Source organism: Aulonocara sp. 'chitande type north' Nkhata Bay, linkage group LG8 (genome assembly GCF_057382095.1).
Source record: "Aulonocara sp. 'chitande type north' Nkhata Bay isolate Kocher_YH1m ecotype deep benthic linkage group LG8, A_spYH_male_GT1.1, whole genome shotgun sequence".
NCBI lineage: Eukaryota > Metazoa > Chordata > Actinopteri > Cichliformes > Cichlidae > Aulonocara > Aulonocara sp. 'chitande type north' Nkhata Bay.
In genome coordinates this window covers 9,230,498-9,247,251 of record NC_141351.1, presented here as the reverse complement: position 1 = coordinate 9,247,251, position 16,754 = coordinate 9,230,498, and the positions used below count along the sequence as shown (strand labels likewise).

The 16,754-nt window shown below is 40.8% G+C and overlaps 2 protein-coding genes across 3 annotated transcripts; both read right to left on the bottom strand.

Annotated features, from left to right (window-relative positions):
- Positions 1-940: 940 nt before the first annotated feature.
- On the bottom strand, positions 941-5,382 carry decr2 (2,4-dienoyl CoA reductase 2, peroxisomal). Of its 2 annotated transcripts, none has more exons than XM_086303319.1 (10): positions 5,199-5,382; positions 4,586-4,695; positions 4,432-4,500; positions 3,470-3,521; positions 3,250-3,385; positions 2,739-2,863; positions 2,455-2,548; positions 2,182-2,286; positions 1,282-1,543; positions 941-1,168 (listed from the first exon to the last, which is right to left on the bottom strand). In XM_086303319.1, the coding sequence occupies exons 2-9, from the start codon at positions 4,684-4,686 to the stop codon at positions 1,323-1,325; spliced, it is 903 nt and encodes a 300-aa protein (XP_086159445.1). In that variant the 5' UTR covers positions 4,687-4,695; positions 5,199-5,382; the 3' UTR covers positions 941-1,168; positions 1,282-1,322. The 2 variants fall into 2 exon arrangements, with proteins under 2 accessions (XP_086159445.1, XP_086159444.1); XM_086303318.1 differs by having other exon boundaries at positions 1,355-1,543.
- Positions 5,383-6,951: 1,569 nt separating this feature from the next.
- Positions 6,952-12,052, bottom strand: LOC147323133 (retinol dehydrogenase 13-like). The gene is made up of 7 exons (XM_086303315.1): positions 11,885-12,052; positions 10,309-10,427; positions 10,034-10,189; positions 9,856-9,960; positions 9,541-9,753; positions 9,311-9,412; positions 6,952-7,572 (listed from the first exon to the last, which is right to left on the bottom strand). Exons 1-7 carry the CDS (start codon positions 11,947-11,949, stop codon positions 7,250-7,252), a joined length of 1,083 nt encoding a protein of 360 aa, XP_086159441.1. The 5' UTR covers positions 11,950-12,052; the 3' UTR covers positions 6,952-7,249.
- Positions 12,053-16,754: the final 4,702 nt, after the last annotated feature.

The window sequence follows — 16,754 nt, the reverse complement described above, 5'->3', positions numbered from 1 at the left end:
TTCACGCACGCGTACTAAACACCCCGCAGTATCACTGGCATCATGAGCAGCCACCAACTGGGATTTATTTATCTGTCTTCTCGTTGCTTGGAAAGCCCACAGACAATTTTCAAAACACTGGTCCGCACTCATGTTTATTTACACAGAGGTCAAAGTTAAGGTTCAGCAGAGGAGCTTCCACATTATACAGAGATCAGAGTGCCGTGATCAGCGAGAGTCAGCAGGCTGCACGGTTGTCTGGGTAAAACAAATATTCCTCATATAACATATTAACCCATATAATTATGTTTATAAATTACAAACGATTGTGGAGAATTGTTTATTGGATGTAAAGTAATGTTTTGGCGCCCCCATCTGACTCTCAGCGGTACTGTGAATCCCTGTCGAACTGGTTGTTAAATTTGTGTATGAAATATACATTCACGCACACACACTAATAACGTCCCAGAGCTGGTGTGGTGCATTTGTCAGGCCTTGATGAAGACTTTAAGTCACTACACATTGGTCAGTTTTACTTGCAGAATTGCTCCAGCAATAATAATAACATTAATAATAATAATAATAATAATAAATAAAAAATCTTACTAAACAGAGTGCTTCAGAAACTTTCCCCACCTACTGACCTTGTGTTCACTCTTGCGTTGGGCACCTGTTGGATAAGCCTTTAGAGCCATGTAAGACTTTAAAAAATAAAAATCATTGTATGAGCATAGTTTTTTTCCCCCCCTTGAATCAGCCACGAAGACCCAAACTTAAACAGTTGTAACTTAAAATTAAAAGTTTGCTCCATGCTGCAGGCACAATCTGACAGAGTGAAACAGTTACCTGATTTTTGACCACAAATACAAACAGCACCCTTAGATATTAGGTAAATATTTTATTTAACATTATTTCATTAAATGCACACTTACAGCAGTGGAATGGAGAGAAACAAAGTTGGTTATTTGTAATAAAGTATTTCTTTAATTTCTAAGACTGTAAACTACTATAGTACAGCAAATATAGTACATTAGTGTTCAACTCCATGAGTCTCAATACTGACTTAAGGCACCAGTAGATTACATGAACTACAAATACTGTACACGTGGCATTTCAGTACTACAGATGGCTGCAATATTTCTTTGTTTCAGCAATTACTTGTCTCTTTTGTGTTCAGCTGACCAATAACCTGAAAGACAATAACATACACATCAATTATTACAGGTTTCACTGCATTCCTGCAACATAAAACAGCACAATCACATTCCTAGTTGTACTCTCTCTTCACCTCCTCCCACACACCTGGGGAGGGAGGCGTCAGGAGGAGGAAAGGAGAGCCCCGTTCAGAGTCTAGCAGATTTAGAGGAAGCTATACCCAACAGCATGGAGACATCGTTGGCTGAGGTCAGCCAGGCCCCACCATCCGCCACCAGGATGGCTCCAGTCGTGTAAGACGACGCCCGGCTGGCCAGGAAGAGAGTGCAGTGGGCCATTTCTGTCTTGTTGCCAGCTCGCTGCAAAGGAATGGACTGGAAAGCACCAGCAGCTTCCACTCTAAGACCACCTGAAAGTTTTAAGAAGAAACGAGCATCCTCAGATGATGTAAGCTACACGTATACACCATGATTACAGTATTTTTGACCCAACAGCCCTTAGGTGACTTCAAGAGCTCATGCTTTTAAATAATTTTGTAAAGATTGATATCATCATCATCATGAGGTAGTGATTTCTTTAAAGAATTCTAAGATAAAATGTGTTATAAAAATGTGCCTGAACATGCTTTACCTAATTGGCAATTTCTGACACTTCCTAGAATTCCTTTAACTGGATACAGCAAACATAGCATCACACCATAATAAACATCATACTCCCTTAACCAAAAATTTAATTTATCATGCTGATGCACGTGATTCACAGAGTGTTTCTAGCCAAATGACATTCTTCAGGGCTTTTAATCTGAAGTACCCATGAGAATCAATGCTGTAGATTTAACACTGCAGAGGCAGCTCATCCCAAACAGTGGCTTTGTACAAAAACTTTCTATATTGGAAAATTGACAAAATCAGGAATAAATGCTCGTTTCCAGCAGAAGCCTGCACAGTGGCAACAGTATCAATGCTTTGCCTGAAGTTGTTTTAGACTTTATAAGATCAAATACAGATCCCTTAAACTGACGGATCATTATTTAAGCTCAGTGTTTACCCAGCCTGCGGTAGCCCTCTGTCCCAGAGATGGGACCTGGAGCCACAGCATTGACTCTCACTCCACTGGGCCCCCACTCCACAGCCAGGTGCTTGGTCATGGCATCTGGGTACAAGAAAGACAGCATGGAGATATTAGATTTGCATTTTAATATCACCACACACACACACACACACACACACACACACACACACACACACACACACACACACACACACACACACACACACACACACACACACACACACACACACACACACACACCTACCTCACCATTTGCTGCTTTGGCAGAGCCAGCGTGCACCTGCAGGGCCTGTCCTCTGTATCCAAGCGTTGCAGAGATGTTGACTATGCTGCCACCATGATCCTGAGTGAATCGTAATGCAATAAGTAATTTAATGTGCACTGCCCTCTTCTGGTGACTAGCATGTATTGCAGGAAAACAATCTTATTGAAGACTTTGATGTTGTGGCAGATAAAGCATTAACAACTGTACTTGTGGCTCTTTCAGCACAGCTCAGAAACACTGCATCACACAAACAGAACGAGCGCCGTACCTTGAACCACTTCTCATAAACCACCTTGCTGGTGTTGAATGTACCCAACGTGTCTATATCCAGAACGGTCTTGAAGGCATTGAAGGAGAGTGCGGTAGCAGGGCAGAGGAAGTTCCCAGCAGCATCTGTGATTGAAACCAGCACAGTAATTATGACAACTCCAAGGCAAAGAACTCTGCAGTGCCTAATTGCTGACATAAAGATCAGTTTGCACAGATGACCTGTATCTAACACTTAATCATGCTACAGTGATGCAACAGGGTAAAAATACAAGATAAAAAGATGAAGTATCAGGAAGGTTGATGATTAAACCAAAACCTTTCACACTTGACCTTTGAACAGAGTACATTTGCACTTATTTTGGCTTTAAAAATCATTTGGACCTTCAGTGGTTGGATTGCAAAGGTCAGGAATTGTTTGTGGCGGGGTGCCCTGCCTTTTTTTTGTTTGTTTTTTCCATAAGATGCATGAGATATATAAAGCTGGTCTTTGTGCACGAGGCATCACATACTGTTAACAAGGATGTCCACACGGCCAAACTCTTTCAGGATCTCATCCACAGCAGCCATGATGCTGTCGGGCTGCCTCACGTCGATACACAGTGGAAGACAGCGCCGCCCTGACACAGCTGACAGCTTTTTAGCAGCCTAGGGATAAATATTCATTAACACTGGCATCTTCGTGTTATATAATGATCTTCTATGATTGCGGAAAGAGTGGGAAGAGTGAACCTCATTGAGCTTGTCTAAGTTCCTGCTGGCAATCACTGTGTCACAGCCATGCCTGGAAGACAGAGAAAATGTATAACACTGCAGAGAGAACACATGCTGCATTGTGCTGATCAGAACCGGAAAAGATCATCAACCCATAAATAAAGAAGGTAGATATGAGGCAGGCAGGATGGAAAGTAAGGTAACAAAGGGTAGAACAGCACAAGGTTAGGCAAATGTAGCTTCATCATGGAGTGAGCCTCACTTGAGCCCTCTCTCATTTCTGTGTATTTTGCTATGAAAATGCACCTGATTTTCAGTCTAATTCTTGTGTAATCAGGAATACCTTGGCGTTTTCACCCAGTTGCCCTTCCTTATAAATGGTTTCTTGAAAGTCACCCTTTCACTGAGACCACTGAACCTTCAACTGAGGCTAAAGTAAACAGTAGAAGAATGAAATGAAGGGTCATCTCTCTGGTCCTTTGTCAGTTCTTTGCTGGATTTTTAGATACCGTTCATCTGCTGTAGACAGGGTTTTTGTCTACCACTTCATCCTTAAAGATGCAATTTAAAGTTGCTTCTTTGCAAAGTTTTATGTTATGTATAAACAACTTTCATTGCTTTAGTCTGAATCATTAAAGTAAAAAAAAAAACAAAAAACAAACAAACATCACCACCTTTGGTTAGTGTTAAGTGGCTTAAACACTTAAAAACATCCTTCAGAAAATGGTCTGGTGCGAGAAGTGAACTGAAAATGAGTGAGACAGGAGCCAATGTCCAAAGAAAACCTTTCAAAGACCTTCAGAAAGCCCAGAGAACTGTGATTAAACTAAGTAAAATATAACAAATTGAGGGTTTGCGCGAGACCTCGGCACATTACCATGCACAGATCAATAATTAAAATGTTGTTAGAGTTCAATGTGATATTTTACTGACTGCAACAGGATTGGCTGTTACGGAGATGAGCAGGCAGATCTTCTCACCTCATGAAGATTTCAGCTATGCGCAGACCGATTCCAGATCCTCCACCTGTGATAAAAGCAACCTGGTCTCTGTAAAATACAGTACACCCCATGAAACGGTCAGGAAAGAGACTAAATCACACGTGCTGATGGAAACGCATATTTTCATGCTTACTTCAGTAAATCCGGACTGTAGATGTAAGTGTATGAAGTCAGACAGTCATCCCTGTCAACATCTTCAGGCAGCAGCTCTGCCTTTGTTTTCGACTCTGCCATGTTGATTGTCTGTAAGAAAAATAGCGAAAAGAAATGCAAAATAAAAACAAATAATACGATTTTTTTTTTAAATTGGGACTGTCATGTATTCAAACAAGTTTTATCCAGTATGACGCTCTTATTTTGAAATCTTTGCAGAGTGCAGAGACTTTAATGCAAGTTAGCAGCATATTTAAACACACGTTTGCGTAATTCCTGGCAAGGTGAGAGGTCATACTACAAGAAAACTGCATTACCAAAGCGGAACAGTGAAAATTGTGAAGCAGGCTCTCATTTATAGTCACTAATAAACGTTTTTAATAAAATACTGTCATTTAAAAAAATAAAAACGGCAAGCCGAGGACTTGCAAAATAACATGCCTCACTCAAAGCAGTGGTCTACCTCTGCTCCAGAGTACTGTGAGCTGTTCGTCTCTTTAAAATAGAGTTTACTATTACTATTGTTGTTGTTTTTGCCAACACCTTTAATTAACAGTATGGCTCCGTGTACTTGCAGCACTTCGTCGTGTTACCTGAAGAAGACGACGACGAGCTGGTTAGTAGCGCTGACAGTCCAATGCCTCTGTGCTGAACACGAAACACTAACACACGACCAGGCCCACCCGTATCTGTATTTATAGTTCACTCATTAGCACCTTTTTTTCTGGTAGGAACGATTTGTACCTTGGACGTTTACTTTTCGTATTTAGTGGTGCATTGTGGGCAATGAAGTCCGACAAGGGTGCATTCAAGACAACGAATACATCCCGGTCGAAACACGTTAAAAACGGCAGATATATATATATATACATACATATATATATATATATATATATATATATATATATATATATATATATATATATATATATATATATATATATATACATACATATATATATATATATATATATATACATACATACATATATATATATATATATATATATATATATATATATATATATATATATATACATACATACATACATATATATATATATATATATATATATACATACATACATATATATATATATATATATATATATACATACATACATATATATATATATATATATATACATACATACATACATATATATATATATATATATATATATACATACATACATATATATATATATATATATATATATATATATGAATATACAAATAAAGCAAAGTTAAAATTCAAAAGGTGCTGTGAGTCCTAAACTTTAGAGGTCAAAGCTGGTTTGATTCAGACGGCACCATCCTCTGGAGGCAGTCTCCTCCCCAGCAAAGGAAAACCCTGTTATTATTCTGCTGCTCGTCTACAATCGCCATCAGCTTCTAGGATGGCACCAGCGAGGGTCTCCATCTGTAAACCAACCCCGAATTAAACGATTGAGGGTTTACGGTTTCACGGCTGATGCTGATCAGTGTGCATTAGTGCAGTGTCCTCCTCCCTCACCCCCTATTGATCTTTACTTTGGAAAACACTGTTGGAGAGGACCCCGTGCAATGGATCCTCTAAATACTTAAGGGATGGATGTTTTTCTTTGCACTCAGGCTGCATGTCTGAGAGGATCAGACCTGCACTGTGAGTTCTTTGGTAACTTGATTTGTTTTTGTGAGGACGATGAAGCAGAACTCATAAGAGTGTGCAATAACATAAGCGATCCTGCATTTAACTTTAGTGTCATACTTTGTATTTTTAGATATTTTCTAATACTTCCAATAATAAATTGGAACAATTTAAGGTTAGTGTGTAAATTCGTCAGTTACGTTTGTAAAGTTGTTTTAATATATAGTTTCAGTGCACAAAAAAAATGCTTTCTAAGCCAAATTAATTTGAAGGAAAACTAATTAACACCGCTGTACAGCTGAAGAAATTATTGCCAAATCTGCATGTATGAATAAAAAAAAAAAAACACAAATTCTTAAATAGGGTTTCATGTGGTTTTCAGCACATGTATTTTAATCTTAAGCAGGCAGGTGGCGCTTTATTTCAACTTTTCATGACGGAATTCACAAAAAAAGTTTCAAAGCTCCAGTCCTCCAGTAAGACTGCATAACAATGCTTTCTTCTCCAATTACAGACATGATTCAACCAAAGGAGATTTGATTTTGTGCTCTGTGAAAGAAAGCATACCATACACAGCCTCTGCTGGTGTGTATTTTAATGTGCAAGGTTTCAACTCCACAGAAAGCAGGACGTTGGTGTGATTTTGACATAAAAAACAAAACAACATTAATGTTTTATGGTAGGTTTTTAGGAGTATGTTGAAAACCCTCTTTCACTTTTTTGCTCATAATGACATGGTAGCACTTTATTTTAAAACTTCTTGCATTTTATCACTAGAACAAGCAGAGAAAAGTCAGAAATACAAACTGGATGTAACTTTGAATCCATAAGTGTGTTTCAATGTTACAGATTCTCTTTAAAAGAGAGAACATCCTGAGGCAGGAACATAAATGAACATACAAAAGACTGCTATTATAGAGACACTCAGACTCAAAGTCTGAGACAGAGAATTGTTCCTGTGTCTGGCACAGCTCAAGTGATAAAGGTCCATTATTTCCTGCTGGCTCAGAGGACCTATAGGCCTACAGTGCTGACAGCTGCTCCTACATTCTGCCCGAGTGTCTGCGCTGAGTTTGTCTGTGCAGCTTTGTTCTGGCCTTCCGCTGATGGGTTTGACACGCTGGGCTGTCCTTCGTGCTCCAGACCCACCAGCCTGCTGCTGACTTCCCACAGCCTACAAGCTGCCTCATCGTCCAGGGCCTGGGGCGCTGGTTCCTTTTCGGTCATAACATCATAGTACCGCCCCGTCACCCCCTCCAGCTCCTCAGACACGGCCAGGTAGACGCTGGGCTGGGCCCCGTGCTCTGGGCTTTTCACCAACAATGAGAAAAAGGGACCTGGGAGGAAAGGTTCATTTTAATTCAACACCAAAAACTTTGCTTTCCACAGTAGAAAATGTTTATGTAGCCAAGGGGATTCAAACCAGATGTAAAAAAGCAGGAGGTGGATCTGACTGAGTAACATTAGCTTTAAACACACCCCGCTTTATCCTCCTACAACATCATCCTCTATTAGATGCAACTGGGAACTTGCAGGCCCTTTTTCTTAGGTTTTAAGGTGTTTTTATTTTTATTTATTTATTTTTGAAGTATTAGTATTATAGCCTAACCCTTATCCACAGATAAGGGCTTTAATTATTAAGTATAAACCCTGGAATTTGCATTCCCTTAGCAGTAAAGTACATTCACAGCTTTAAAAAATATAGAAGGAAGTTGTCGTTGAAATCCTCATCTCCTGTGTTGGAGTTGCCAGGGTAACACTATACACTTAGAAAGAATATAGGTTAGAGGCAGGGAGGGGGCTGCATCAGTGTTTTATATACAGTGTAAGTGAACAACATTGCCACACTGCTGGTATTTGATTTAAGAGGCTTTAATAGAACTGGGATGTCATTTCTTTGCTGATTAATATTTTAGATTATTTTACAGTACTGTGAAAAAGTCTTTAGCAAGCCTTCACTTCTTTATATTTTGCTGGAAAATGTGAAATATGTGCAGCGACTTATTGAAACACCTGCAAAAATAATTTTCTTGGATGTTGGCTGCTTTTGTTCTGTTCTCTGTCAAGATGATCCCACACTAGCTCAATAACGTCGAGGTCCGGGCTCTGCTGAGGCCAATCCATGACCGATTGTGTTCCCCTGTGTGGTTTTCTATCCAGCTATGCTTTTACTGCATTGGCAGTGTGTTCAGGATCATTGTTGTGCTGAAAAACAAAGCCATTACCACTCAGATGTTTTCCAGATGGTATTGCGTGGTGGATTGAAATCTGATGGCACTTTTCTGTGTTCAAAGAAGTCTTTTAGAAATCCTGGGGAAGTATTTCTCAAGACCACCATAATAAAAGAGCAAGTCTGGCTCATTGAAAGCAAAATATAAAGAAATGGGAAGTGGCTCAAGACTTTTGCACAGCACTGTAAGTCGAGAACCAGAGAAATAAATGTGCAGCACCTGCATTTTAGTTTTAAACAGTATAAAGGATGAACGTAGCTACTGTGACATCCAAAAGTCCCATTTTGGGTAACAGCTTATGATGAATATGTCGTTAGTCAATAAGCGAGTGGAAAATACCACAGATAATCCTACTTTTTGAAACATGGCATGACCAACGTTTACAAAATAGATTTAAGTTTGTATTCAGTATAACTAAACCCATGAATTTAGCAGGAAAGCATTTACATAGGTGAAGACAGAAAGCAGATTTCCCTCAGATGTCTTTTTGCAACTACATCTATCGCCATCTGGTGGTGTTCAGACAGATTGCATCAGCTTTATTTTTCCAACCCAGAAGCTACAACCATGTTTTACACTGTCTGTAATTGTGCTATTAAAAACTACATGACTTTGAGCGGTAACATGAGTTACAGTTAAAATTCATTTGTCACAGTGTTGAGCTATGCAACTAAAATTAAATAGAACTTATTTTAGATGTGTGTTACGTTATTTTAAATTTCCCCCCCAATTAATAAGAAAAAAAGAACAGTTCCTCTCCCGATGTGTTAGCGTCTACACAGACTGGGCTAAGTGTGGTGAGCTTTTATTGATTCGGGATCCAGTAAGGAAACGGGATACTCACTGAGCAGAGAGCTCGAGAACTGTGATTGGTGAAGGCCAGTGTGCCTCCCGAGCTCCGTGGCAACAACTCCCGGGTGCACCGCATTCACTGTGACTCCTGTGCCTGTTGCACACAGCATTGTTTAAAAATACATACCGCACATATACGTGTCCACTGGCCAATTACAAACAAGAACACAGGCCGTACTCTCTCCCACACATGCCCACATATACAGCAGCCAGTAGACTTGCCTTGTAATCGCTTGGCGAGCTCTCTGGTGAACAGAACATTGGCAAGCTTGCTCTGACAGTACGCCTGCTTGGTATCAAACTTCTTTTTCTCCCAGTTCAAGTCCTCAAAGTCAAGCTTTCCAACAATGTGGGCGAGAGAGGCCAGGTTGATCACTCTGCTGGGGGCGGACTCTTTCAACTTATCCAGCAGAAGATTCGTCAGTAAGAAGTGGCCTGGTGGGAGACAAACTCAGAATCAGCTCGTGACGGACGAAGGGAAATTTCACTGGAATGCATAGTCAGTCTAGCTTGTGATTTTTAGAGGTTAGTGTGTACCTAAGTGATTCACTCCAAACTGCATGTCAAAGCCGTCCTCTGTCTTCCACTGTGGACACCTCATGACCCCAGCATTGTTTATCAGTATGTCCACATGCGGCTCCTCTACAGTAGAAACAGTGTTACAGAAGCAGGCTTTACTCCCGTACCTTAAACTGAACTGTTCTGGGTTCATCACCTTGTTTGATCCTCTCTGCAAACTCTCGGATTGACTTCATGGAGGCCAGGTCGAGGCGACGTGCATAAATGTGAGGATTCAGGGTTTTCCCCCGAATTTCCTTTGCAGCTGCTTCACACTTCTCCATATCGCGACATCCCATAATAATCCGACCACCTGATGATGTTGAGAATTTTTTTTTTTTTTTTTTTTTTTTAAAAGGCAAGGTGTGTCAGTGAGAGAGAAGTAGTTGCACCTTTTTGCACCAAATCAGAGGGGAATCAGGTTCTCCATACCTCTTCTAGCCAGTTCTCGGGCAGTCTCTTTTCCAATGCCTGTGTTAGCTCCTGTTATAACCACAGTCTTTTCATTAATGGTAGCCTTACTAGGACACCGGCCTCCAGTCATACGGTCTCTATGAAAATAATTAAACAAAGGTTTATTGGTATCTTATTCAAACACTGGAGACTGCCACTCACCCTCCTGAAGGATGTCTCAGTTCTTTAAATGTACCTCGAGAAGGAGCAAAAAGAAGCCGTGAGCATGACACACAGATCACTGAGTGTCAAAACTTTCTGCAAACTCATCTGGCAGCATCAGCAAAACAGTGAGCAGATGATTCAGGTGCATCTCACATTATGCTGGGACTGCTTTAGAATGACAGCTCTGAAGCAACATCTAAGTTTGTTAAAGGCCCTGACTCCTTTCTCGCCTGCTCTGCTTGCATCTCAGGTGGGAGGTTAGGTCAAGTCAATTTTATTGATACGCCACGTTTAAAAACAACAAGACTTGACCTAAAGTGGGTTTTTCTTCAGTTCAGGCGAATAAATCAACATCGTAAGCCTAAAACACAAGGAGAGGAGGCGAGGGCATGCAGAAAGTAAGATATGAGAAGAGCGGCAAGATTTATTTCACTCGAGCAAACAACCAGAGGTCGTCACACCTGTGAACATTACATAACCACCCTCAGATCTCAGTTCACAGCTTAATTGGCCTGCAGCAGCTAATCTACATAGCTGCTTTTATAACTCAGCATTACTGTTGTTTTTCTATCCAGCCATCGATTTTCTTAACCACTGGGCAAGTCAGGGTCGTGGGAGGGCAGGGTACCCAGGGAGAACATGCCACCACACAGGATTATTGCCTGTAAAGTGCTTCGTACTTATTTAACAGGACGTTCATCACAGTGAGAAGGTCCTGGGTTCAAATGGGGAGTTTGCAAGCTCTCCGGCTTCCTCCCACAGTCCAAACACATGCATGGGTTAGGTTAATGAAATGAAATCAGAGAGGCTTTACAGTGTGTCAGTCTGAGAAGGGAGCCTGCATTAACACAGTGTCTGAAATGTTCATTCTGCCGGTTTTATTTGTGTTTCATCACATTACCAGAAAAAAACCTGATCCGGTATCGACTTGATATTGTATTGCCCGCTCTAAGTTCAGCATATAGCCCGATGAATTGTGTTGGATAAATAAATTGCTTATAATAAGCTTCCTTTATAGGTTAAAAGTATTGCACAGCACTACCCAAAATGTTCTTGTTTTTGTTCTGACTAAGTAAGGCAGAAAATCAAAAATCACCCTGCCTTCACGCTCTTTAATGTGCGAACAGAATTTCATTAACACCTTTTGAATCTGTAAAATCTGCTCTATTCAGCTATACCATTTAGCCAAGAAGGCTGTACCTTGTGGGGTTGTGTAAGAGTGAAGTGTTTCCCTTTCAGTTACTCCAAAAACTACTAAATAACGTGACAATACCCAGTATGACGACTCTCTGTCACTGAATTGAATGCACTTGAGAAATGACACATTTCCAGTGTAAATTAAGCACCCAGAAACATCGCAGTGTACTCATGATGATGATTAGTTACTCACTTCAGTAAAACAGCGCATCCAAACACTGTTCCAAAGACAGACACGGGTAAAATATATCTGCTCATAACTTCGGAATAAAAAAAAACAATCAAAAACGAACTAACGTATCCACGCCTGATTTAGAAACACTACTGAGTAGGAAGACAAGGTTACACGCGCGTAAATTTTGCGTCATCGCCCTGTGACGGGCCCATTGCAATGTGGGAACTGTAGTTTCTGAGACAAGGAAACAGCTTGAAACTTGGACAGTCTGGTTTGTGTCACTTTGATTATGACATTAAAATTTTCTTAATGTCTGTGAACGCATCAATAGTCAACATTGATCGCTTTTATTTCGCTTAAAAATAAAATAGTACTTTCTAATGACAAAATAAAAGACTGGGGAAATGGCATAAAGTGGGAATATAAGGAATAAGAGTCAGTAGACAGCAAGAATCCACCAGCCTAAGTTTCAATTCAGTAGGGTACTTTTCTCCAGTATTTATTTAAAGGTCAAGTTTCCACACGTTTTGGTTTTCCACAGTTCAAAATAATCCCCTTTTAACCTACACGAAGCCAAAAAGTAGTTTGTCTTCTGTCTTCAGCTACTCACTTTGGTTTCTCTTATTTTAAGGCCACACTCCCTTTAAGCCAGCTTTCTTCTGATTGGCTGCTCCTCACAAACAGCTGTACTTCTTTGACATCACACAGGACCAAAAGTAGAAAAAAAAGATCTGAAATTACATGTTTGCAGGAGTCTAAAACCTGTGCTTTTGCCTAAGAAGACATATGCTGATGTCATTGTTTAAAACGTCCATTTTTTATATATGAGCATCTAACGTTTTAATAGGGTATGACATTAAATAAGAAAATCTTCTTCTTTAAAATACTTTTTTACCACTCAAAGCAAATGTTGCAACAGTTCCCAGATATTTAGTTGATGGAAAGGGTTGTTAAGGTCGCTAACTAGTCTTCATATTAATGTGGAAACAGAAGGGTTTGTCCCATCTCTGAGGGAACTTTCTGCTTTTGTACTTTTCCTTCTTCTTGGCTGATCCAATTACCCAATATGGGTCACGGGGGGCTGGAGCCTATTCTAGCTGTTGGGTGAGAGAGTACATCCTGGACAGAGAGACAGAGAGAGGCAAAAAAAAAAACCCATTTGCGGCCACACCTATGATCAGTTTAGAATCACCAGTTAACCTAACCAACTGTTTTTGGACTGTGGGTGGAAGAAGGCTTTTCTGGTTCTTGAGGCCTTGTGTAAATTCCTCTTAGGACACTGCGGTTCGAAGTGAAGCTAGGATACAAAGTAATGCAGTAAACACTACATGAAGATGAATTTGAGAACATGGAAAAAAAAAAACAAGGCCATCATCTTTCAAGAGGCGGAAAACTTTAGGTGACACACAAAAAAGTGAAAACTGGGACGTGAGTTTTGTGCCTGGAAAAAAAAAGGAGTGAGGAGGGGAGGAGAGGAGTAGCAGCCCTAGTTGTTCACAGCTTGGAGGTGTGTGTGTTTGTGTCCTCAGTGTATTTGACCCTTCATGCTCTCTGCTGTCGGCGCACAGTTCTTGACCTTCACGATGATTTATGACAGCTCCGTTCCCACGATAACCTCGAGGAAAGTCTTCGCCTCGCTGCCTGTTGGCCTAATGGTGCAGCGCACTGTGAGACACCTGAATGCCTCCGAGAGCTGCTGAAGATGCAGCTATTCAATACCCAGCACTTCCCCAACAAGGATTAAAACAACATGGGTCAGATTTTTTCACTTTCAGGAAACTAAAGATCACATTCCCCTGTGCTGCCCCTTTTTATACGAGTCATTCTTCTTTTTCCTAAAACCTTAGCTGCCATAACAGCTTATTTTTCACTGTCAATATGTAATCTGAGTCTAACTTGCCTCTCTTTGTTATTTCGATGCTGGGTGAAAAGGGAAAATAAGGAAAAGTATAAGGAGCACAGTTTGCTGGTCTGATATAAATTAGCAGTCCAATCACTTCCACGTATAAAAACAAGAGGATGTATAAAACCAAACACCTAGACGTGCAGACTGCTTCTACAAACATTTGTGAAAGAATGGATCGCTTTAAGAAAACAACTAAAGAGACAGAAACTATTATGAAAACTGGTTTATTTTATATCTCCTAGTTTGAAATGAAGCAATAAAAACATGTATAAAACATCACAAACTGTAACATTATACAAATGCTTACGTCCTGTCCTGCTGATGCAATGGAGACATCTTCCAGTGACAGTCTTTATCCGTGTGTGTTTGAGGAGGCTCCTAAACCCACCGACACAGAAGTGCATGTTCACAACTCCCTCTGTGCAGGCGGAGTCAGGACCCTCCTCACCCTGGGTGAAGAGGAGTGGTGCTGTGGCCAGTCAGGTATGACTCTGTCCACTCTCAGCTGCCCTGCAAAGCAATAACACAAGAAAGACTTAATTTTAACACAAAACAGCATTTCCATAGTAGGTAGCTGCAGCATGTTGTTAAAATGCTATTTTAAACTCAACATATATACACAATAACTATAAATAAACTTAGACCTACAGTACTGTAGGGCGATGATTTATACCAGCTATTGGAAGCATTTAGTCTTCAAGACAGTTTGTAGCCAATATGAGGTGATAACTTAACACAGCACCACTCTCCAGTTTGTCACTTGGTCATCCATCCTTCTCATCGGGTTGGGGTAAGGCTGTCTTCTGGGTGGAGCATCTCTCTGTGTTAGCGCCGTCTGGAATGCTGGGAGAGGACAAGCGTAAAGCACCTGAAGACAAAAAGACAAAGAGAAAAGGATGAATTCACAGATCACTGATTTGTTCAATTTACTTTTCTTCTGTTATGTGTTTTCACCTTACCTGTGATCCCTTAGCCACAGGCTATATCTTATGTAAAAACAAGAGACTACAGTCAGTTCACGACATCATTTTTAAACCATTTCTACTTATTTGTGTTGACATTAAGTACGGACTTACCTTTGTCCTGCATGGTGAGCTAGAGCGTGAGAAAAAATATGTAAGTCATTTAAACAGTTACCTGTGATATTAACAAAAATAGAAGTAACAACACCTAAAACACTACCTTACAGTCACACAGGCAATGTCACATATTAAGAAAAAAACAATACATTTCACATGTGTTAGTTAATATTCTTTAAAAGTCAGATATTCTTAGTTAGCTGTGTTACAAACATCACAAGACACAAAGGCTTAACTTAAACATTACAAAGTTAATTAAAAAGTAAAGGATATTTACAAGAAGCTGTCCTCAAAGCAAGAAAGTGTCTTACAAACACTGCAAGACGCAAAGGCCAACTTAAACTTTTAAAGTTTAAGAACAAGTTCTAACATCACCTAGTCAGGGTCACTGTCATCAAGTGAAAGGTTAAAAGGCCTGTCCCAGAGGCGTCTGAGACCAAAAGAACCTGATGATGTTGAAGGGCCACAGAACGTGTCATCACTTACCTTGCACCTCTTTGCACTTACCTCTTCAGTGCAGATGTCTTCTCTGCTTCTCTTTGCTGAGGAGGTGAGAACTGGGGTTGAAGGAGAAGCTTCGTGAGAAGAGGTGGAGGATGAGAGAAGGATATACTCACCATACTCACCTTTACTGACACGCTGGGTATCAGTGTCCTGTTCTTCATCAGAAGAGGGGGAGGATGAGAGAAGGATACACTCAAGTGGAAGTGATTGGGAATGACAGTAACTCAGCCACAGTGTGCTGAGGAACATAATGCCCAGAGGTCAACAACTTTCTGCAGTCTTTGGCTACAGACCTCCAAACTTCATGTGGCCTTCAGATTAGATTAAGAACAGCACATAGAGAGCTTCATGGAATATGTTTCCATGGCCAAGCAGCTTCATGAAAACCTTACATCACCAATGCAAAGTGTTGGTTGAAGTGTGGCAAAGTACATGACCACTGGACTCTGGAGCGGTGACGATGTGTTCTATGGAGTGATGAATAACACTTTCCTGTCTGCCAATCCGATGGATGAGTCTAGGTTTGGCAGTTGCCAATAGAATGGCAGTTTTCTGACTGCACTGTGTCATGTGTAAAGTTTGGTGTCGGGTTGTTTTTTAGAGGTTGGGCTCAGCCCCTTCATTCCAGCGAAAGGAACTCTTAATGCCTCCGCATATCAAGAACTTTTGGACAATTTCAAGCTCCCAACTTTGTGGGAACAGTTTGCCGATGGCCCCTTCATGTTCCAACATGACTACGCACCAGTGCCCAAAGCAAGGTCCACAAAGACATGGATGAGCTAATTTGGTTTGGAAGAACTTGACTTGAGAGTCTTGACCTAAACCTGAGAGAACACCTTTGGGGTGAATCGGAGTGGAGACTGTGAGGCAGGCCTTCGCATCCAAGATCAGTGCCTGACCTCACAAATGCATTTGTGGAAGAGTGGTCAAAAGTTCCAATAAACACACTCCTAAACCTTGTGGAAAGCCAAAGGTGGACCAACATCTTATTAAACCCCATGGATCAATAGTGGATGTCACTAAAAAATCATAAACGTGTGAAAGCATTGCATTCTCCAAACAAACCCAGCCATTACATCACGGCGTTTTCCTCAGTCCAATCTGTTGTGGTTGGCAAACAAGTGTGGCGGGAGGCCTGTTGATTAACATGTACAGTAAAGGGGGAGCTGCCAGGCAGTGAATTAATCGAAAGTCTTGCCTCGCTGTTACCTAATAAGGACAGTTGGCAAAGTCACCGTGTGAAGTACACGCAATTGGGGCCATAAGCTGTTGAATTACGCAAGAGCGGAGAAGCCTGCTCGTTCAAAGCATGAATCAAAAGTTAAAGAAGCCCCTGGAGGCATTTTAGGCTCGTTGGGTGGACGCGTCCGGCGCTAGGACCTAGGACACGTGAGCGTAT

Coding starts and splice junctions, on each gene's coding strand:
- decr2 (XM_086303318.1), bottom strand. CDS start 4,686: ATGGCAGAGTCGAAAACAAAGGCAGAGCTGCTGCCTGAAGATGTTGAC. Junction 3,386..3,469: donor ACTTAGACAAGCTCAATGAG/GTTCACTCTTCC, acceptor ATTTATCCCTAG/GCTGCTAAAAAGCTGTCAGC. Junction 2,864..3,249: donor TGTGGACATCCTTGTTAACA/GTATGTGATGCC, acceptor TTTCAATCACAG/ATGCTGCTGGGAACTTCCTC.
- LOC147323133 (XM_086303315.1), bottom strand. CDS start 11,949: ATGAGCAGATATATTTTACCCGTGTCTGTCTTTGGAACAGTGTTTGGA. Junction 9,413..9,540: donor GCTCGCCAAGCGATTACAAG/GCAAGTCTACTG, acceptor TGTGTGCAACAG/GCACAGGAGTCACAGTGAAT. Junction 7,573..9,310: donor GTTCTCGAGCTCTCTGCTCA/GTGAGTATCCCG, acceptor CTTTCCTCCCAG/GTCCCTTTTTCTCATTGTTG.